This window comes from Cavia porcellus, unplaced genomic scaffold (genome assembly GCF_034190915.1).
Source record: "Cavia porcellus strain 051 isolate PalLab524CR breed Dunkin Hartley unplaced genomic scaffold, mCavPor4.1 scaffold_6, whole genome shotgun sequence".
Taxonomy (NCBI): domain Eukaryota; kingdom Metazoa; phylum Chordata; class Mammalia; order Rodentia; family Caviidae; genus Cavia; species Cavia porcellus.
Window position 1 is genome coordinate 57,319,327 of NW_026947489.1, and position 19,454 is coordinate 57,338,780.

The 19,454-nt window shown below is 44.8% G+C and overlaps 1 protein-coding gene across 1 annotated transcript in view; it reads right to left on the reverse strand.

The window, feature by feature from the left end:
- Rheb (Ras homolog, mTORC1 binding) overlaps positions 1 to 19,454 on the reverse strand; it is a 36,417-nt gene that overhangs the window by 2,608 nt on the left and 14,355 nt on the right. Inside the window, exons 2-5 of the mRNA XM_003469757.4 lie at positions 12,502 to 12,573; positions 7,956 to 8,023; positions 1,068 to 1,150; positions 24 to 80 (exon numbers count right to left, since the gene is read on the reverse strand). Of these exons, the coding sequence (XP_003469805.1) occupies positions 24 to 80; positions 1,068 to 1,150; positions 7,956 to 8,023; positions 12,502 to 12,573 (280 nt within the window). The remainder of the gene's footprint in view (positions 1 to 23; positions 81 to 1,067; positions 1,151 to 7,955; positions 8,024 to 12,501; positions 12,574 to 19,454) is intronic.

Consider the following 19,454-nt stretch of genomic DNA (forward strand, 5'->3'; position numbering starts at 1 on the left):
AAAGGCTAAGCAGCACTACTTACTGCACTTTCCCCACCATGTCCAACAATTTGCCATGGATAACTTTAATCACTTCAAAACTGTAAGACAAAAACACATGAAATCATGATATCCACTTCAGCTTTCAGGTTGTCAAAGGTCTGTCAGACAGCAGAGAGCACGTATGCCCAGACTCACCCTTTTCACATAACTGCGTTTCCTATTTCCCTACCCACCCTACCTACCCAGGCACTCAGCAACCCTCCTGATGCTATCTGAGTCCCACAGGTATGGTGTGTAAGAAAGTGTCTGAGGCTCGGCTGACAAGTCATGGAAGCAAGCTCAGTCTCCTAACCATCCAGTAAGTGATTCTGAGCCAGCGCACCTCAGCACCAGCTCTGCATCACCTGTCTCCCACCCAGACGCCTGTTCGGTGTTGTCTCAGGACGAGCTCAAGTCTGCTCTGGTGGGACTGTTTATACTGCTGCTTCCACCCTCAGGAAGGCTGGGGAAGACCACTGCCGCTGCTCTAGCACTGTGCAGGAGTGGACCCTCCTCCACCACTACATAACAGACGCCACAGACACCAGAGGGGCCAATGATGCCCCTCCCGATAGTCCCCTGCAGGCCTGAGAGACCAGGATCTTCTGCAGCAGCCTCCAACAGGTGGCCGCCCAACTTAGCCCCAAAGGCACAGGATGCTCTCCCCTTTTAGCTTCCTGAAGGGCGCCACCACTGTGCCTCAAACTGTCTTACAAGGTCTACTCCTTACGGACTCTCCACAGAGTCTGGTAAAAACAGACAAAATATAAAAGCGCATGTGTTTCTCATAAATTAACAGAAAATCGCACATCATGTTCAATCACAACCTAAAGCAGCCTTAAGTAAGAAAGATTTTATTGTGCCAGTGTCACAAAGCATCTACTGGGGACACTGTTTCCTCAATAACCTGTCTGCTCCATAAGAAAACCACTAAAAAACACTTAGCCTAACAATCAAGTCTAACTGTTAATCCCATCATAGGCCTTTAAAAGGATTCATGCCATCGTGCAGAGCAAATAAACTCAAGCCAGCACCTGGCGTCTTACCTTTTGATTGATGTAACAGAATACACAAGAATATATCCGTTAATATCTATGGAGTATGTCTGAGGGAAAATGGAATATTCATCCTGTGGAAGAAAAAATAATCACAGGTGAACGAGATCTTCACAGAACATGGCAATGTGTACCTACACAAAAATCAAAGAAACTCAAGTACACAGAGAACACAGAATCATCCGGAAATGCAGCCCACACCCTGAAGGTTTCAGAGAGCTCTGTGGGTGATAATGTGCTTCTCACAGATTTTCTAAGATGACTCTAGTTATTCTAGGACTCACCAACTGATGGTACCATGGACTTCTCCAGAAAAGGGAATGGAAGGAGTGTACAACAGTCTTTTTTTCTTTTGTACTTGGGATCAAACTCATGACCTCACGCTTGCCAGGCAGGTGCTTATGCCCCCAAGCTAAGTGCCCTTCCCTGAGCAGCAGTCCGGAGGCTCTGCTCAGAGCACACCACATTTCTTTCACAGACGTAAAGTTCAGAATCTCTCAGGCCCTTGGGAATGACACGTCCACGTCCTGTTCTCTATGTTCCAGTCACAGAGCCTTGGGCATCAATCTAAGGGCTGCCTCAAGGTTGCCATAAGCAATTGAGAGAAGAGGAGGAGAGGGCAGATCAAACTGCCAGGATCTATCAGTATACCCAGACCTTTGGGGATCAAAAAAACGATTACTGAGAAGCTTCTGGAGTGACTCAGTCCCTGATCTTACAAAGCAACCTCTCAGAACTTGGCTTTAGACACAAAAGTAGAGAAATTCCCCAGAAGTCAGCTGTCACCAACATGTGCCACAGCTCGTGCAGGTCTCTGGCTCTCAGCTGGGATTCAACTGTCACTAATACAACAGTCTCAAACACACTGCCGACCGTCCTGTCCCGCTGCTACCACAGAAGCAGCAGCTCTAACTCTGCCAGCCATGGCACGGTTACAATTCTTCACGATGACCAGGGACTACTGCCCCGTGGGAAAGTTCTTGTAAAAACAAGTCAATATGGGTATGTGTGTGTATATGTGTAAGTGTGCCCCTGAACTAGTTAGAATGGTCACACTACTGATGTCTCTGAGGTTCACGGAAGAGAAAGATTCGGGCTAGTGTTGCTCGGACCACTGAAGGCAGACATCCTGTGCCCTAGGTGAATGATGTGGGGATGACAGTGTGCAGTGTGTGCACCACTGCCGCCCCTAACTGACACGTTCTGAAACTTGCTTTAATTTTTTTTTTCTTTTTTCTCCCTGAATTTGGAAAAAAAGAGAAACAAATCAAAGTATAAAGTTTTACTTCAATTCTTTGACATCATAAACAGTAATTAAACAGAAAAGAGTGTTTCTATCCTAAAACTTTTTACATATAAAACAGAGCCTTTAGCTCATGCATTTTTGGTACAGTTTCATTACATTGTATTTTTTAGTGTTTATTTTGAAAATAATTTCTCGTAATGCAACATCAGATAAAGATTAAAAAGATCTGCAATGATCTTGGCTAAAGCCTAGCCACTAGAAGTCCAAAGCTTAACTCTCCTTTTCCCTGAAGGACAGAAGTGAGAACAAAGAAAAGCAGCACTGTCTGAAACCCAGCCACACACAAGCACCTCTCAAAGAGGACAACCATCAGCCGCAAGCTTCAGACCCTGTGCCCAGCCCCATGAACAGGTTCCTAAGGATGAGCTTAAGTCAGCAGCGATTCACACAGAAGGCTTCACACACTTCCCAGGCATCAGAAACCTGAGAGGAAGGCAACACCATGCCACGGTCCGAGCAAAACCATGCAAGGTCATCACTGAGGAACAGAGAAGTCACACTGCGAATGCACCACAATTTTAGGAAACAGCAGAGGGCCTTAGAAACGAGGGCCGCTGCAGGGTGTGATAAAGTGGACAGCAGCTACAGCAACCACCATGGACACAGGCTCATGACTGGACAGAGGTCCTCTAGGACCCAAAGAGGTATAAGAGGTATCGAATTAGCTGTGGGTTCCCAGCACTCCAGGAAGCTAAGGCAGGAGGACCACAAGCATAAACCCACCCTACACAATTTTGCAACTTAGGAAGGTCCTGTCTCAAAACATCAAGGCCAGGGATGTAGCTCAGTGTGAAAGCCCTGGGTTCAATTCTCAGCTCTGGGGCAGGATGGGGCGGGGTATGAAAACTGTAGGGATGTGGGAGAATTTTTAAAAACTGGTTAAATAAGAATAAACTCAACTGTGAGAAAATTAAAATGTTCTCTATGACTGTAAACTCTCAAACAAAAACCATAAACAAAAGAAAAATGAAAGCCTGCATCTCAGGACACACTCAAAATGCTAATTTCCTTCACATGTTCAGTCTCAAGACAGCAAGCACAGACCACACACTAGAAACCAAGGACAGAGCTCACTAAGACACAGGTAACTCAGAGCAGGGACTTGAGTCGGAGCAAGCCCATAGCCCCTCACAGATAAGGAAAACAACGCTGACACTGGGGTGCTCACTGTGGACTACCAGTGGGGGCAAGCCTGAGGGCATGGTCACCGCTGATCGGCAGTTGCAGCAATGAACTCTGCCACAAATCCCAACTGGGTCCAACCCAGCCATGGGAGTGTGCAGGGCTGGGGAAGAATTTCTAAGAGGGAGGTGTACTACTTTCTGTGTCAGAGAGAGTAACAATCCTGTACTTTAGAGGCACACAATATTAGGAGCTGACAAAGGGTTTGCTGGGTGGTGGGGGAAGGTGTGCTGGGCCAGCCAGGGCTGGGGAGGGAAGAGGTGGAAAGGATGCAGCCATGTCATGTACATGTACATGGACAACCCCACGAGCAATGTGACTGCTATGTCCTGCAAACATGACTAATGGAGACAACAGCTCCACAAACTAAGACAGCCAGGATGGCTAGATGTGCTGGCACATGCCTGTAATCCCAGCCACTCAGGAGACCAAGGCATGGTGACTTGAAATTCAAGGTAGGTCGGGAAAGTTTATCAAGATTCTATTTTAAAACAGGCAGGAGGCCATCTGAACTGTATATCGAGACCTGGTCTCAAAAAAGCCCCAACCCCAGAAAAAACGGAAGTAAATAAATAGGACTGAGGGTGTAGCTCTAGGCAAAAGAAAAAGAAAAAAGCAAGCCCTGGGTTCAGCCCCTATTACTGTAAATACCCCAGACCCACCACACCACCTCTGGTCATGATGGCCCACACAGACATAGGGTCCCCGCAAGTCTCTGCCACCTAGTGACATATTGCTGTTCTTAACACCCTAGCATGCCACCTTCCTTATGCTGTGGTGACGGGCCACTACAGCTATACAAAAGCATAGTACACACAGCACACGACTCCTGGCAGTGACCAGTGCCTGGTCTCTGTACTCACTGCACTCTACTTTCCACTGCTATTTTAAAGCATATTTCCATTTACTTATAGAAGTGGGGACTGGAGCACAGCTCAGTGATAAGAGCGCTTACTTGCCTGGCAGGCCTGAAGCCCTGGGTTTCATCCTCAGTACTGTGAAAATAAAGGCTTACTGTAAAGCAGGGTGTTACAGCTGGCTGTGGTGGTGCTTGCCCATAATCCTAGTGCTCTGGGAGACTGAGGCAAGAGAATCACAAATCTGAGCCCTGCCTGGACAACTCGGGTGACGGATTGACTGATTTAAAATTAAAGTTGCAATGGATAGTTTTATTTTATATTTTTGAGTCAGGGTTTCATTATGCAGTTCGGGCTGGCCTTGAACTCATGGCCATCCTCCTGCCTCAACTTTTCAAGTGCTGGGACTATAGGCCTGCATCACCAGCCATGGCCTAATTTAAGTGATTTAGGGATTTGTTCTCAAAACACTACACAACACAACACAACAAACAAAATGAGGCTGTATTTCAGTTGAAGGCCTTGGGTTCAATCCCTGGTACTGTGGGTCACATTACATGGCAGCAGGCATTTATACGTCTCATTCCTATCTTTTAGTTTTATTTTTCTCTTGCACCTGATTCAATCTTGTGTTTTGTTCATGGCTCTAGCAGCAGTAAACTATATTTTACATACACACACACACACACACACACACACACACACAAAACAGCTTAGAAGTGCAGCAGGCTCTCCCACACAGGTTTATATGAGTATATACTGATGTTTCCACAGTGGGAAAACTGGCTAATGTAACGTTTCCAAGGATGTGTCCTCAATAGCTGGATGTGTAATAAGACACACTAGGTAAGTAGCATTCACTCTTGTGAATTGCTTGCTAAGCAGCCATCTACTGTGAGCAAGTTTACTCCTTAAACGTGTAAATTACTGTCTGGGTGTGGTGGCGCATGCCTGTAACCCCAGCATTTGGGAGGCTGAGGCAGGAGGATCCCTGAGAGTTCAAAGCTAGCCTTAAACTACATAGTAAAGGCTCTGTCTTAAAAGAGATCAAAAGCGTGAATTAGTAAACAAATTTACTTTGGGTTATTGTTTTTAGAGATGGGGTCCTGCTAGGTTCTTGGCTTGTAACTCCTAGACTCCCTTTTGAAGAGCTGGGACTATACCCAGCTGTAGATCACTTCAAAAGGATTTCTCTATCTCTCCCTGTAACCACCCCCGCAACCCACAACCAGCCTGTGTGAGCCCAAATGCAGGGCTCACTCTTTCAGAGCTTGTTAACAGATCGAGGGCAGAACCACAGCAGAAGTGGTTTCCTAACTGCAAATGGCAAACATAGCCACACCCCTTCTTATCATCTCCTTTTAAGAACTATTGGCTATAATGACAAATTATTCAAAACAGCCAAATAAGAAGTGTACAATGGCCTTGAACTTGCTGTGACTCTCCTGCTTCAGCCTCCCAAATGTCTTTCCTGAATATTGTTACCCACAGGAGCCACAGAGCTACAAATCCACCCAGGCTCTTGTCCTATCACACATCACACACTTACTCCTTTTGGCTCCACTACCCTAACACACATGAAGTGTTTGCTGCCCTTCTATACATGCCCAGCACAGACTAGTGATGGTGAACTTTTTAAACCAGAGTGTTCACACTGCAAACCAAAACCCACTAATGTACGCAAAATGCCAACACTGCAATTAAACATCAACACTGAGGTTTTATTTTAGGGGGAAAAAATTCATACATTACTATCTTTTATTTTAGAAGAACAATATGATGCGCTGCAGGTTCACACCACTGCTTTAGAGCAAGCAGCACCTTCTCTGCTGATAAGGAAGCCAACACAAAGACCAGCTCTGTGGCTCCTCCCAGTTGCTGGCTCACTGTGCTAACAGCTGGGAATCTGCCAGCCTTGAGGCGTCACACAGGGTCCACAGCTGCTTGTGGAGAGCCAGGCGGACACTGCCCTTTCCCCGCTGTATAGAAGGCAGTGGGGGGGGGGGCACTAAGGGCTACTCTCTCCTCACACACTGGGACTCCAGCCCATGCTCAACCCTGGAGAAGCACTGTCCCTGTAGAGGTGACTTTCTAACACTTCTTGGAAGTGATTTGCCAATCTATAGCCACATTCTCATTTTTTAGGAGCTTCAGGAAGATTCCAAACGAAGTCTCCTGCTGCTAGTGAGATCCCACTGTAGGCAGAGGGTACAATTCTGCTCCAAGTCACACTAAGCACATACCTGCAGTCCCAGATGCTAAGTATGCCTTAGTTCAGGCAAACACCACCCAGTCACCTTCACTGTACAGACATAAACCCAAAGTATGCTGCCCGGAAGCTCTTCTCCACCAGCCCTAGAGTAGCTGTGTCCCTTTGGCACTGAGGCTGCTACTTGTTCTGAAGAGCCCTAACCCGCACTCTGTCATGGACAGGCCCCCAGGATGGCTGTGCTCACAGATGGCTCCTGGTCCAAAGCACACCAACCACAGCAAGGGTGCACTGGTAGTAAGGGAGGGAGACCACATGTGTGGTTTATTTCCTTCCCAGCTTTCAGAATGGAAACCCCAGAGTTTCTCCAGTGCAAACTCCACTCAGTATAGCTAGTTCTTGCTTCACAAAGGGGCCACAGTTTCCTTCTCTGTTCACTTCCAACAAAGAGAGGGAATTCATTCCCAACCCACAGGACATGTCACATTGCTCTATAGGTCTACTTCAGCTTCCCGGGGCTCCAGAAAAAAGCTTCTTTTCAAGGTGGCTGGCCAGATTAGAGCACCCACCTCCCACTTGCCCAGCCCTTTGTGTTTATAAGACGAAGAGAGGAGGAGTTAGGAACCAGACACCATCCTCTGCCACTCCCCACCCTCCAGTGAACAGGGGCAGATTCAATCTAACAGAATAGTTTCTAGTCAGAGTGGAAGCGGCTACCATGGAAACAAGCAGCTAAGCTGTCAAAGGGCTTTTTCATTCCCAGCACTACTCATTTCTTTTCCCCTCGCTTCCAGTCAGTTGCCCCGGTGAACCGTTCCACACACCACTGCCACACTGGCTAACCTATCAGTATCTCTTTTGGGTATAACTTAACTTTGGACAATTACCCACTGTCAGGAAATCAAACTGAAATTCATGTTTCACGGCCCAAGTCTTCTAAGATGAGACTGCCTGTTTCTGCCCTTTAGCTCTCTCATGCGGGTCCTCTGAGATTTTATTTTTGCTTTTAAAGTAGAAGAACATACATTACTGAGGGGAAAAAAAGCACTAATATTACTTTCTAACACAGAACTGATACTTAGAAAATCACTCACTACTCTATAGTAAGTGTCAACCCCGAATTAACAAAACTTAGAACTTCCCTACTGCGGGAATGTGAGTGTCCTGGAAAGCAACCACACACATTCAGGAGGACAAAGCCCTTCAGCACCCCAAGACACACACAGCTCTAAGGGGTGCTTGGCCTCACTGCTGCTCACTCAGCCAGGCAGGCCTGGCCGCCCCACCACCCGCCAAGGGAGACCTGTGGTCCTGGGGTCACTTACTTGCCCAGCTGTATCTACGAGCTGAAGATGATATTCTTGTCCATTTACTGTGATCAACTTTGTGAAAGCTAGAGGGAAAAAGGGGATTAAATATTAGTTTTAAGAAATTAACTCTAGATCTCTTCAAGTCTGAACAATGACAAAGGATCAAACATGGAGTCCCTAACAAACTCACAAGAAGCTCCCAGTAAACAAAAAAGAATGAATCTCTTGAGCTATATGGATTCTTCCCTACTTCCATTATCCATCTAAGCATCGCTGTGGTCTTACTTGGGTCTTGGCTCTTTTCCAGGGAAACTGATTAGGCAGTGATTCCTATCTAATACTAATAATCCAAGAGAGTCTCTTCCTTTTGTGAGGAAGTGAAATGTACCACATGAAGTGTGAGGTCTAGGGTGAACCCAAACCACACAAGTCTTCCATTAATTTACAAAAGGCTGGCATTGAGCACAAGGAATGTACATTAACTCAAGTGTTAAGAACTTCCACTACATAAAAAATTAGTATTACTGGTAGATAAAACAGCAGTGGAAAAGACTTTCTGCACTGTAGCTACCATCCCCATTTAAGCTAAGGATCCAATTTATCACAACTTCTTTTTCCTACCAAGGGGAAAGAAATCAAATTCCAAAGGAGATAACTCAGAATTGTAAGGAATCAGGCTTCAACACATGCAGGCGAGAGGACAGAACTATTAACAGCAACAGAATATTGGAAAAAAAAATAAGCATCTGGAATCCTACACAGAAGTAAACCATTTCCTGTGTGTGCCCAGCTTCAGCCAACTCCTGCCTGGCCACCTGGCACCATGAGAGCCAAGAAGCAGAAGCAATACCTCGGACACCTGAGAAAGGTCACATTTTATCATACGTTAAAAGACAGAGTCAGGGGGACTGGGGATTTAGCTCAGCGGCATAAGCACCTGCCTTGCAAGCAGGCAGTCGTGAGTTCGATCCCTGGTACCGATAAAAACGAAAAAGACAAAAAAAAAAAAAAAAAAAAGACAGAGTCAGATAGAAATTGTTCAAGAATCCCCTAAGTGACAAGAAGAAAGACAGGAGAGCCTGGCTGGGTCACAGGAGTTAACAGGAAGGAAGGTGGCCACAGGAGCTGCCGGAGTGTCGCTTTTCCAGTGTGGTGCAGAGGTCACAGGCTGGCCACCTCATTGTGTGTCACTGTGAACCCTTCTGGAAATGACTGCTTGAAAGAAAGGAGCAGACAAGAAGGAAATTCAGTCAGATTGGTCCAAGCCTGTGATTCCAGCTGTTCGGAGGCTGAGGCAAAAGCACTGCAAGTGTGAGACCAGGCTGGGCAATTTTGTGAGACCTTGTTCCCCTCCTCCCAAAACAAAAAGGGCTGAGGATATAGGTCAGTGGCAGAGTGTCGCAGCAGCACAAAACACCAGCATCCTAAATCAGACTACCTCAAGATGGGGAAGGCCCACTGTGACCTGTTTTGCTGATTTAAGAGGCAATGTAAGTTGCTTTTCACACGGTGACCTGATGGGGATTGTCTGTGGTGTGTAAACTTTCAATCACTGTCAGCCAGGGGGCAGTCTCGATGTAGCTGTGAGAAACTAATTCCTCTAGGTAGGATCAAGAAGTACATTGCAGATTTGATGAAAATTATGTAAGAAACAACAGTGAAAGCGGTGGCTTTCAATCAAAACTAAGTTCCGGTGGTTATGAGGTACAATGTAATTATTGTGACAAGATTAATGAACAAACAAAGTATCCATTCAACAACTGTTTCCCCAATGCCACTGCTGTTAGCTACCTACCACCAGCCGCCCTGCTCTAGGTGCCTAGGATGCCACAGGGTCTGGCCACAAGTTGATGGAAGGCAGATGTATGCATGAACCCACCAGCCGCAGGTGGTGTTCTGTCTAGCAAAAAGAACACCAGGCTGAGATTCAGCAGCAAGCGACCACAGCATGCAAGTCAAGGTGCTGGAGCTGAGAGCAGGCAGGTGCCCCACAGGAGAGAGCAGGGCCTGGATGCTTACACTGCCTGAGTTAACACAGCCAGGACTGGGAGAAGCAAAACGCCATCTCATGCGTACCCCTGAAAGAGCACCCCTGGTGACTCTGGGCAACAGGCAAACAGGACATAAGGGTAAGAGGGGGAGCCCCAACACAGAGCAATGCCAGCATGAAACAGACTAGACCATGAATGCCGCAGGAGTCTATTTATCACTAAACATGAAAAGGGTCATCTCATTATCACTGAACTAGACGTACAGAAGAGGGTGATGGCCCACACCGGGGCAGAAACCCTGGGTGTGTGTGGAGGTGGAGCCACAGGACTGCTGACCAGTGGGAAGCGAGGTGCCAGTTTTCGGCTTGAGCAACAACATGAACAGAGCTATCATTACAATGTACAGAAGACAGGAGGAACACTACCCCTGCAAAAGGAGGGAACTAAGAGTTGGGCTTCTTAAATTTGTGATGCTATTGAGAACCCAAGAGAAAACGAGGGCAGTGAAAAGAAGCCCAGAGCTCAGCAGAGAGCTTGGGGTTGGGGTACATAATGAGAGAGTCCATAGCAAACTGCAGGAAGGAGAAGATGACTGGAGAGCAGGAGAAGACCCTACTGAGACAGTGGGAGATACAATGTGCACAACGAAAGAAAATCAAGTAGGCCCGTGCGCATAAAAAGATGTATATTTCTTACACTGAATCAAAATCAAACTGAAGACCTTCCATCATCCATGGAAAAGTGCCATATTCCTTATACTACAGATGAGAGGGAATACTCTAAAAGGACAGTCTAAAAAGCACATTCTTTCAGCCCCCTAAATCGCACCTTGTGTAGAAACTGAAATCTGATTTTTCCCTAACATTACTTTCCCAGAATGCGTGCACACCTCCTTTTCCAATCACTCTATCCCCAAACCCTGCAATTCCCTAAGGAGTTTAACAGCTTTTAGTAGTAAAGGCTAGTAAATACGCTATTCAACTTTCTAGAATTTGATATCCACAAAGTAGGATTTGTTACTGACATACACTAAGCACCCCTAATTTATACCCCCCTGGAAGTGCACTAGCAGGCAAACCTGACAGTGCAGCACCCCTCTTCGAACTTCTAGTTTGCCAGGAGGGAGGAGTCTTATTCCTCAGTAATGATACTCTGAGCCCAGCTGGCAGAAGTTATAATAAATTACTGCCATTCTTGCTTCTAAGTCACAAGCCTCCACTAGTTTAATTTTGTCATACCAACCTAGTGTCTACTGAGCAATTAGATTAACATAACAATAAATAATAAAAATATATCTGAATAAGCACTATTCTGATCTATAGGTATCCCCAAATTAGATAACATAAGGCTTTGTTAATGTTATTTTCCTATATCCCTAGATTAAAGATGACAGAGTCCCGGAATTTTTGCTTAGAGTGACACTTTATGAAAATGTTGCCACTGCATGTTTACGGTAAACAGCCTTTCCTATACAATAAAGCCAAGTACACGATTACCACAGATTACTTCTAAATTACAGAGTATTAGGTTTTAAAAATGGCCGTAAGACCATCCATATACAAATTTGTTAATAGCAACAGAGTCATAGTAACTTTTCCCCTTTTTTGAATTCAGTGTTCCTGCTGAGCCATGTTTTTCTACCTAAGAGTGGGTATAAAAGCTTCTGCCCTCTGTCGACACTATCTGAAGTCCAGTAAATAGAACCTGTTACCTAATGAATATGTCTCCTGAACTTCCACCAGATCCCTGCAGTGCAATATCCAGTTCTGCTCATGCCTAAAGACATCAATTAACAAACATCCTGCAATCACCTCTGAGATGAAACATGTTTGCAGGGCTGAACACTGAAACAGACAAACACGTGAAATGCAAAGAACCACAGCACACACACCTGTAATCCCAGCACTCCGCAAGGCTGGAGAACCACAAGTAGAGACCAGGCTGGACAGTGTAGTGAATCAGCAAAGTAAAGAGTTTAAAAGAGACATGGCTGGAGGTGTAGCTTAGTGCAGAGACCCCAGGTTCAATCCTCGTACCATGAGAAATAAACTAAAGCCCCAGGCACAATTAAAGATGATGTTCCAGCTTTAAGAAGCCAGGCAAGCAGGGCACAGTGGCACACGCCTATAACCAGCAGTGGTGAACCCGAAGCTGCAGTGCACTGTTACCAAAGAAAGCCCTAAAAGGTTTGCTGGCCCTGGTAGTTCCAGCTACTCAGGAGGCTCCCTTGAGCCTCAGGGTTCAAGACTAGTCTGGGCAAGATGGGAAAGGGAAAGGGAAAGAAGAAAAATAAGACTGTGCTCTCTGTTCCTAAGACAGATTCTGGATATGAATGCTCTAGTATAAGCCAATTTTCTACTGACTTGAGTAGAAATTTCTAGATGGCATGGGATCTGGACATTGAATGAAATCTCACTCAGTGCAGTGTTACCCACTGCTAGTTTTCTTTGCTCTCAGTTGAAGTACAGACTTAACAAGCACCTCCTGTAATCAAAGCCTCCAGGAGCACACAATGGCTATTTGTATGAAGAGGAGCTGTCAGTGGGTGAGAGCTTGGAGACAATACTTACTGTTTTCTATGGTTGGGTCATAGGAGTCAACAAACTGGCCTTCAACAAACTGAATTGTCAATGAGGATTTCCCTGTAAAAGAGAACAACAGTTCAGTACATATTAGCCTATAAAACCATTAAATCTGCTTCACAAAAAGCCACTCTAACAGATGAAAAAGGTACCTGGCTCAGAAAACATGTCTTTATCATTTGAGGACATTTCAAGAAGCAAAATAAATTCTGTTAATATGTCCTATTTGAGAACACTTCTAAGCAATTAAGCTATTATAAATTAAACATTTCTGTGACATTAATATATATTACTGGCCACAAGCACAAGACATTCTGCAAAGGCAAACAGTTCTGCATGCTCTTTCATCAGTTTTTAAGAGTAATCTGTAAATATGTAATGTGAAATCATTATTTTTCTTATAGTGCTTGGAGCTTCATATAATTTCTTTCTCAAGAGCTGCACCCCCCCAAAAAAAAGAGCTGCACCCCAAATTAGTACAAATCTTTTATCTAAAAGCTCCTTAGGATACAAACCGTACCTCAATTAGTACCAAAGGCATAACATATCTAGACAATGAAGAAATATTTTGGATTTCACAAAATCACCAGTTAACAACCAAGCCTGAAAGCTGACACATCACGAACTAGAGCCCTAATGCTGGGGTCACGGTTTCAGCTCAGTGGCGCAGCGTCTGCCTGGCAAGTACAAGATCCTAAATTTGATTCCTAGTACAAAAAACAAAACAAATCAAACTCTAACGCTGGGTGTGACGGCTGGCACACACCTGGAATCCCAACACTTGGGAGGCTGAGGTAGGAGGATCACTCTGAGTTCAAGGCCACCTGGGGAACATAGTGAATTCAAGGACAGGTCGCCTGAACTACATAGTGAGACTCTGTCTCAAAAACAAAAACAACAAAAAACCCCACAAAAAACTAGCACCCTAACTTCTCTTTCCTCTAAGTCTCCTAAAATTTCTATTGGAGGATTTTAGAACAAGGTGCATACCCCGTGAAGAAGAGAGATGAGGACAAGGCCCAGGGTATTTTACTAACAGAAAGATGAGGGGCTGGGAGATTTAGCTCAGCGGCATAAGTGCCTGCCTTGCAAGCAGGCAGTCGTGAGTTCGATCCCTGGTACCGATAAAAACGAAAAAGACAAAAAAAAAAAAAAAAAAAAAAAAAAAAAAGAAAGAAAGATGAAGGAAGCATTCCCTCAGGGCGCCCCTAAGCTACTTTTTTCCCACATCCTCAGAACATTATGCAACACCAGTTCTACAGGAACACCGTCCCTAAGGTCTGTCTCCAGAGGTCCTGTAACGCCAGACTTATACCCTGCTGGGTCTCTATTGTACCTCCCTTTGTCCAGACCATGGAGAGGCACAGCTCACAGGCTGCAAAATGCTTGCACACCACAACACCCTCACACACAAAGATGAAATTCATTCATTAAAATGTTGGACTGAAAGCAGAATCTCCTGGGAGACAGCTAGGAAATCCACAAGTGGGCAAACCCATTTCCTCCTCAGCAGCACTCAATGCTCAGTGAAATCAGACTGAATTTCTGATTCTGGACAATAGGACAACTCTCTCCGCTGTCCCCAACCTATCTGTCACTCCTTACAGTGCCTCGGCTCCACATACCCCTTCTGCCTGGCCACGTTCCCACTGTCCTGGCCTTCCTCAAGATCTCCATGTATATGACTCACTCCTGTCACTGTGGTCTGGGCTCGAATGATAGCTCCACAGAGAGCCACACCTAAGGTGGCACCTGCTCTCTTGCAGTTACCCTCTTTCATTTTTTCTTACTACTTTTTCTTTGTTTACTTCTTTTTTCTTTTATCTTTTCTTTTCTTGAGAGTCTCACTATGCAGGTCACAGGATGGCCTTGAGCTTACTTTGTAGCACAGGCTGGTGTTAAACTCGAAATGATCCTCCGGTCTCAGCTTCTCAAATGCTGGATTACAGCTGTGTACCGCAACGCCTGCTTACTGTTTCTTTTTTAAAAACAGGGTCTCACTAGGTAGTTGAGGCTAGCCTTCAACTCACTATGTTGCCCAGAAGGAATTCTCAGTGAACCTCCTGCCTCAGCCTCCCAAGTGGGATTACAGATATGTGTCACCATGTCCAGCTCTCTTCCTGCTGCTTTAAATTAGCTGAAACTCTTTCCATTACTAGTCCACAAGACCAGCACAGTGCCTGACACCATATACATGCATTTCTGAACAAATAAATGTGGTACAGATGAACTTCATGGTCCTGCATTCAGATACTAGAAAAAAAAAAATCTCTACATAAAGTAGGAAATACAGCTCAACAGAAAATTTAAAACTATACCAAAAAAAAATTAAAATAACTCAATCATTATCTAATAGTACTCAACCATGGGCATGCCTATGATACAGGATTCAACAGTGTTTCAGGAACTCCACAATTTTAAGTGGATTGTTTTCAAAAGAATCCATGGCACATACGTTCACCCATAAAGGAAAACTTAACTCAAAATATAGCAAAGCTATTCTGTATAATGAAGACAACATGGAATAAAGTTTGTTTATTAGTAAACTGAAAAACTGAAATAGCAAAATTCTTACATCTAATGAGACAATAATGCATTAAGCAAAAGATAATAAAAAGATTTCTGTAACTTTTGTAGAATTGGATTAAAAATAGCAAAAGAAAGGGGTGTAGTATGAGACACGGGTAAGCTCCCAATGACATGAAGAGGTGGGAGCCAGCAGAAATCCCAAAGACATTTGCTGCACTGGTCCTGTGCTTACCCTGGGTAGGACTTGCCCACCTTACGTGCAGGGGTGGAGGAACAGAGAACAGCTTCAAGAGTTGTCTCATGAAATGCAGGAAGCAACAGTCAACAAAAAAGAAAGTGAGAATACAGGCTAGGGATTTAGCTCAGCGGCATAAGCATCTGCCTTGCAAGCAAGCGGTCGTGAGTTTGATCCCTGGTACCGATTTAAAAAGGAAAAAAAAAAAAAAAAAAAAAAAAGAAAAAAGAAAGTGAGACTCTTAAAACAAAACAGGTAAGAGAGGCCAGAAGTGTTGGCACATACCTATAATTCCAGCACTGGGAGGCTGAAACAGGAGGGTTGCTGTGAATTCAAAGCCAGCCTGGGCTACACAGTTGAGACCCTGTCTCAAAAAACTGAAAAGATGGTACAAGAAAAAGTACAAACACAGAATGATACACAAATGGACCACATTTTAAAAAACTGTACCTAGCTACTGAGCTGGTTTATATCAAGGGAATAAATTACTTTGGCAGGCTAAGTCAACACTGAACTTGAAAACTTTAGCAGTTATTCTGGCAAAGGAAATATGAGGGCCAAGGGTTCAGCTCAGAGGCTTAAGTGTCTGCTGGCAAGTGCGAGGTGGTGAGTTTGATCCCAGTACAAAACAGTCTAATCTAAATCCCTATGAAGGATGACAGTCAACTACTGTCCCTAGGAATAGTAGACTCGGATGCCAAAACTGGAAACCTCATTCCCCAGGGCAGAAATTCGATTTCTCAATCAGACTGGCCGCTGGGGGAATTCACTAGCAGATATTAAACCCTGGGGCTCATGCACCTCAAACACAGGCTCAACATCACTGAGCTACCCTGGCCTAGTCCCACCCTCAGTCTCTTTAATACTGCTTAACAGAACTCCAATATCCACAATCCACGCTACATAATGACAGCCTCAAAGCCCGGAGGTCTTGCTCCAGCAATCTTAAGCAACCACCCAAGTGCACCTGGAGCAGACTGCTGCTACTCTCTGAACTGGGTGCCTCCCAAGGTCCAGCCAACCCACAGCCCTGGGTGACCTTCCGCACCACACCCAGACTGGCTCTAAAGCAATGTTTTCAAAGCAGGGTCTGTGAGCCACTCAGTCATGAGATCAACTTACATCATGTGAGCCATGACCCACCTGCTTTTAAGAAACAGAAACACAGGCCTAGACTGCAAAGAAGTTACGATCAATCTTAGTTACACACACATTTATTACAGCTGAGTAGATACTTCTTTTTTGTCTCTTTCCTTTTTACCGGTACCAGGGATCGAACTCACGACTGCCTGCTTGCAAGGCAGGTGCTTATGCCACTGAGCTAAATCCCCAGCCCGAGTAGATATTTCTTACCAAGGGCTGCAGTCAAGAAGTTAGAGATCCACTACTGTAAACTAGGACCCTCACCCTCCACAGGTTTCACTTCCTTCTCTAACTTAGGCCCCAGACCGAAAGACAAATCCTCTCCCACTAATCTTCTGTCAGAAGCTTTTGTTTCCCTTCTCTGACCTCTCAACTCAACTTCTGTGATCATAATCTAATCACTATTGGGAGTCTGTTGCTCAATTGGAGAGGTCACCACTCTGCTGGCAGTGACCATTAAGGCTGCCCCTTCCTTTCCTTTCCGCCCTATCTCTGTGGGGATCTTCAGTGGCTCTCCTTTCTTTTCCTCAAGTAGTTCTACAAATGCAAACTATTAAGCCCACCCAAACCTCCTGTCTGAGTAGCTCTAGAATGAACATGGTATTAACTAGGTTCCCAAGGGGATTTTGTCACATAGCAAAATTTAAGGTGCACTGCAACAAAAAACTCACCAAGGCTTCTGAGCATCTGGGCATTTCCTAATACTCCAGCTTCCACCAGCAGCTCAGATGGTAACATTTAAAGACCACCTAACAGGAGTCAGGCTCCAGGGATGCAGCCATAATTAAGGCAAGCCACGAGTCCAGAGAAAGCAAGAAATGCTCCATTTCCTGGCAGTCTGTCACACACACACCCCACCATGCCCCAAGGCCACGGCAAGACCAGTGTGCATGAAATGCAGGGAATGGAGTCTGAGCTGTGATATCCAGGCCTGGACCCCTGACTCAACCACTCCTGACTCAAAGGAAGAGTCCAGCACACTGTCCTACCACCCAAGTTTCTCTAGCCCACTTTCCCTACCCAATCCTTTCTAGTCTACTCTTTGTCCTCTGTAATCAGGGGTTGTGAGGGTTAGGGTTAGAGAACAATTACAATCAGGACACAGAATTTACAATATTATTTTATGATGGTGATCCAGAGTTAAACATAAGAAAGTACAGGAAATCTATGCAAAACACTAAAGACTCAGAATATTCAGCCAAGGGCCTGGATCCCACAGCAATGTCTGCATCAGTCCAGATGAAGACCTAGAGCCCATGACAATGTCTCCCACGAGTCCATCTGGAGGACTAGAGCCAAAGACAAGGACTTACACCAGTCTGTTTTATGGATCTGCTGGGAAGGCCCAAAGGTTAGTGGTGGAAACCAGAACATTTATGCCAACAGGATGAAGAGACTGTGCCAATAGGTTGCTAACAGGTTGAAGGTTCTATACTGGAGGTAAGAAGTCACATTCAAAAAAAGGACCAGGGCTGACCTGAAAAGTGCCACGCCAAACTCAGTGACAACGAGGTCCTGAGTTCCTCCAATCATGAGAACAGTTGAGTACATGCCAGAAAGCCAGTGTGACAAGCTTCTGGAGATTAAACAGCACACATCTTCTCCTCCAGAGCCAGGAAGTGATAGTCAATGTAAGGACCAGAGCTCCCCCAAAGTGAACCTCAGCCACTCTCAACAACAAGGTCCCAAGCTCCTCTGATGATAATGGCCAAATTCATACCAGGGAAGCTAGCCATGACAATCACCTCCAGGAGAATCAACGGCTCAAACAGCAAGACTTAAAAGAACCTGCAAAGCCTCACTCTTCTTTTCCATGCCTTTTATACTGGCAACTTTCCTCAGGTGGCCATCTACACTCAGCACCATGTTGACTTAATTCAGCTGGTGTAAAGATGACCACCAGATTTAATCCATAATATTCTCCTCCTGAAATAGTTCTAAGCAGTTTCTCTACTGTTTATTATTCCAGTCCATATGGCTTGTCTCTGAAGTACTGCATGCTACATGCTTGATGTGAAGATGAATGCAGCCTACAGAAATCATCTCAGCGGCTTCCAGCCACACTACATGAACCAAGATTATATGAACACCTGTGTGTCCTGCAGGGACCTGACCACAACACTTCACAAGAGGCGTGCAGAGTCTGGCTTAAGACTTCAACTAGAGGTCAGATAAACAGAGGCTAAAGTTCTGGAGCTGATTAAGAAAGAGAAGCAGCTCTCTAACCTTACAAAAGAAATCAAACACTAGTGAAACTTTAGCTAGAACTGAAAGAATATAAATGAAAGGATGCAAATGAAAACCTACCGACCAGAGGCAAGCTACAACTTCCAGGGATCCATCTCCTCAGGGCCAACCTACTGACATTCCGCACAGGGGCAATAAAGCTGATCCCCTCTACAATTTCTCTGGAGCTAAATGCCTTCTGTATTCACTTAAACTTTTACTCCTAGTTTCATCAGTTACAGAGACTGCATTTGTAAAACAAGATTAGTTCCTCAATCTGTCTTTCTCCCACTCCTCCCTCCTACCAGCTGTATTTTTACAGTTCCCAGCTTGGTAACATTTCACTGCACTCTGAAGTCCAAATTTTTAGCACTCAGACTATGGACTAATTCATTCATCTACTTAAATATTTCTTAGGCAGCTCTTATGCGTGAATCAAGCACAATTTGTGCCACTGGGATACATCACTGAACAGACAGAAATTCCTTTTCCAGATAAGAAGATTACATACAATGCGAGAAATATATGGAAATGAGCACAATAAACCTAGTAAACAGAAGAAACTGGGTATGTACACATTCTTTGTAACTAAAAAGACACAAACAACAACAACATACTCATGAACAAAGCAATTGTGATCAGCAGCTATTAATACCACAAAAATAATCAGACTTTAAATACCTTCCAATGAAACATAAACCACTCCTAGACAGTTTAGAATAGGGAGAAAAAAACCAGAATCTGATCAAACTGCTACATCTTAACTACCAACTCACAGAGCACAGCCAAATGAACATGTTAGGTATTT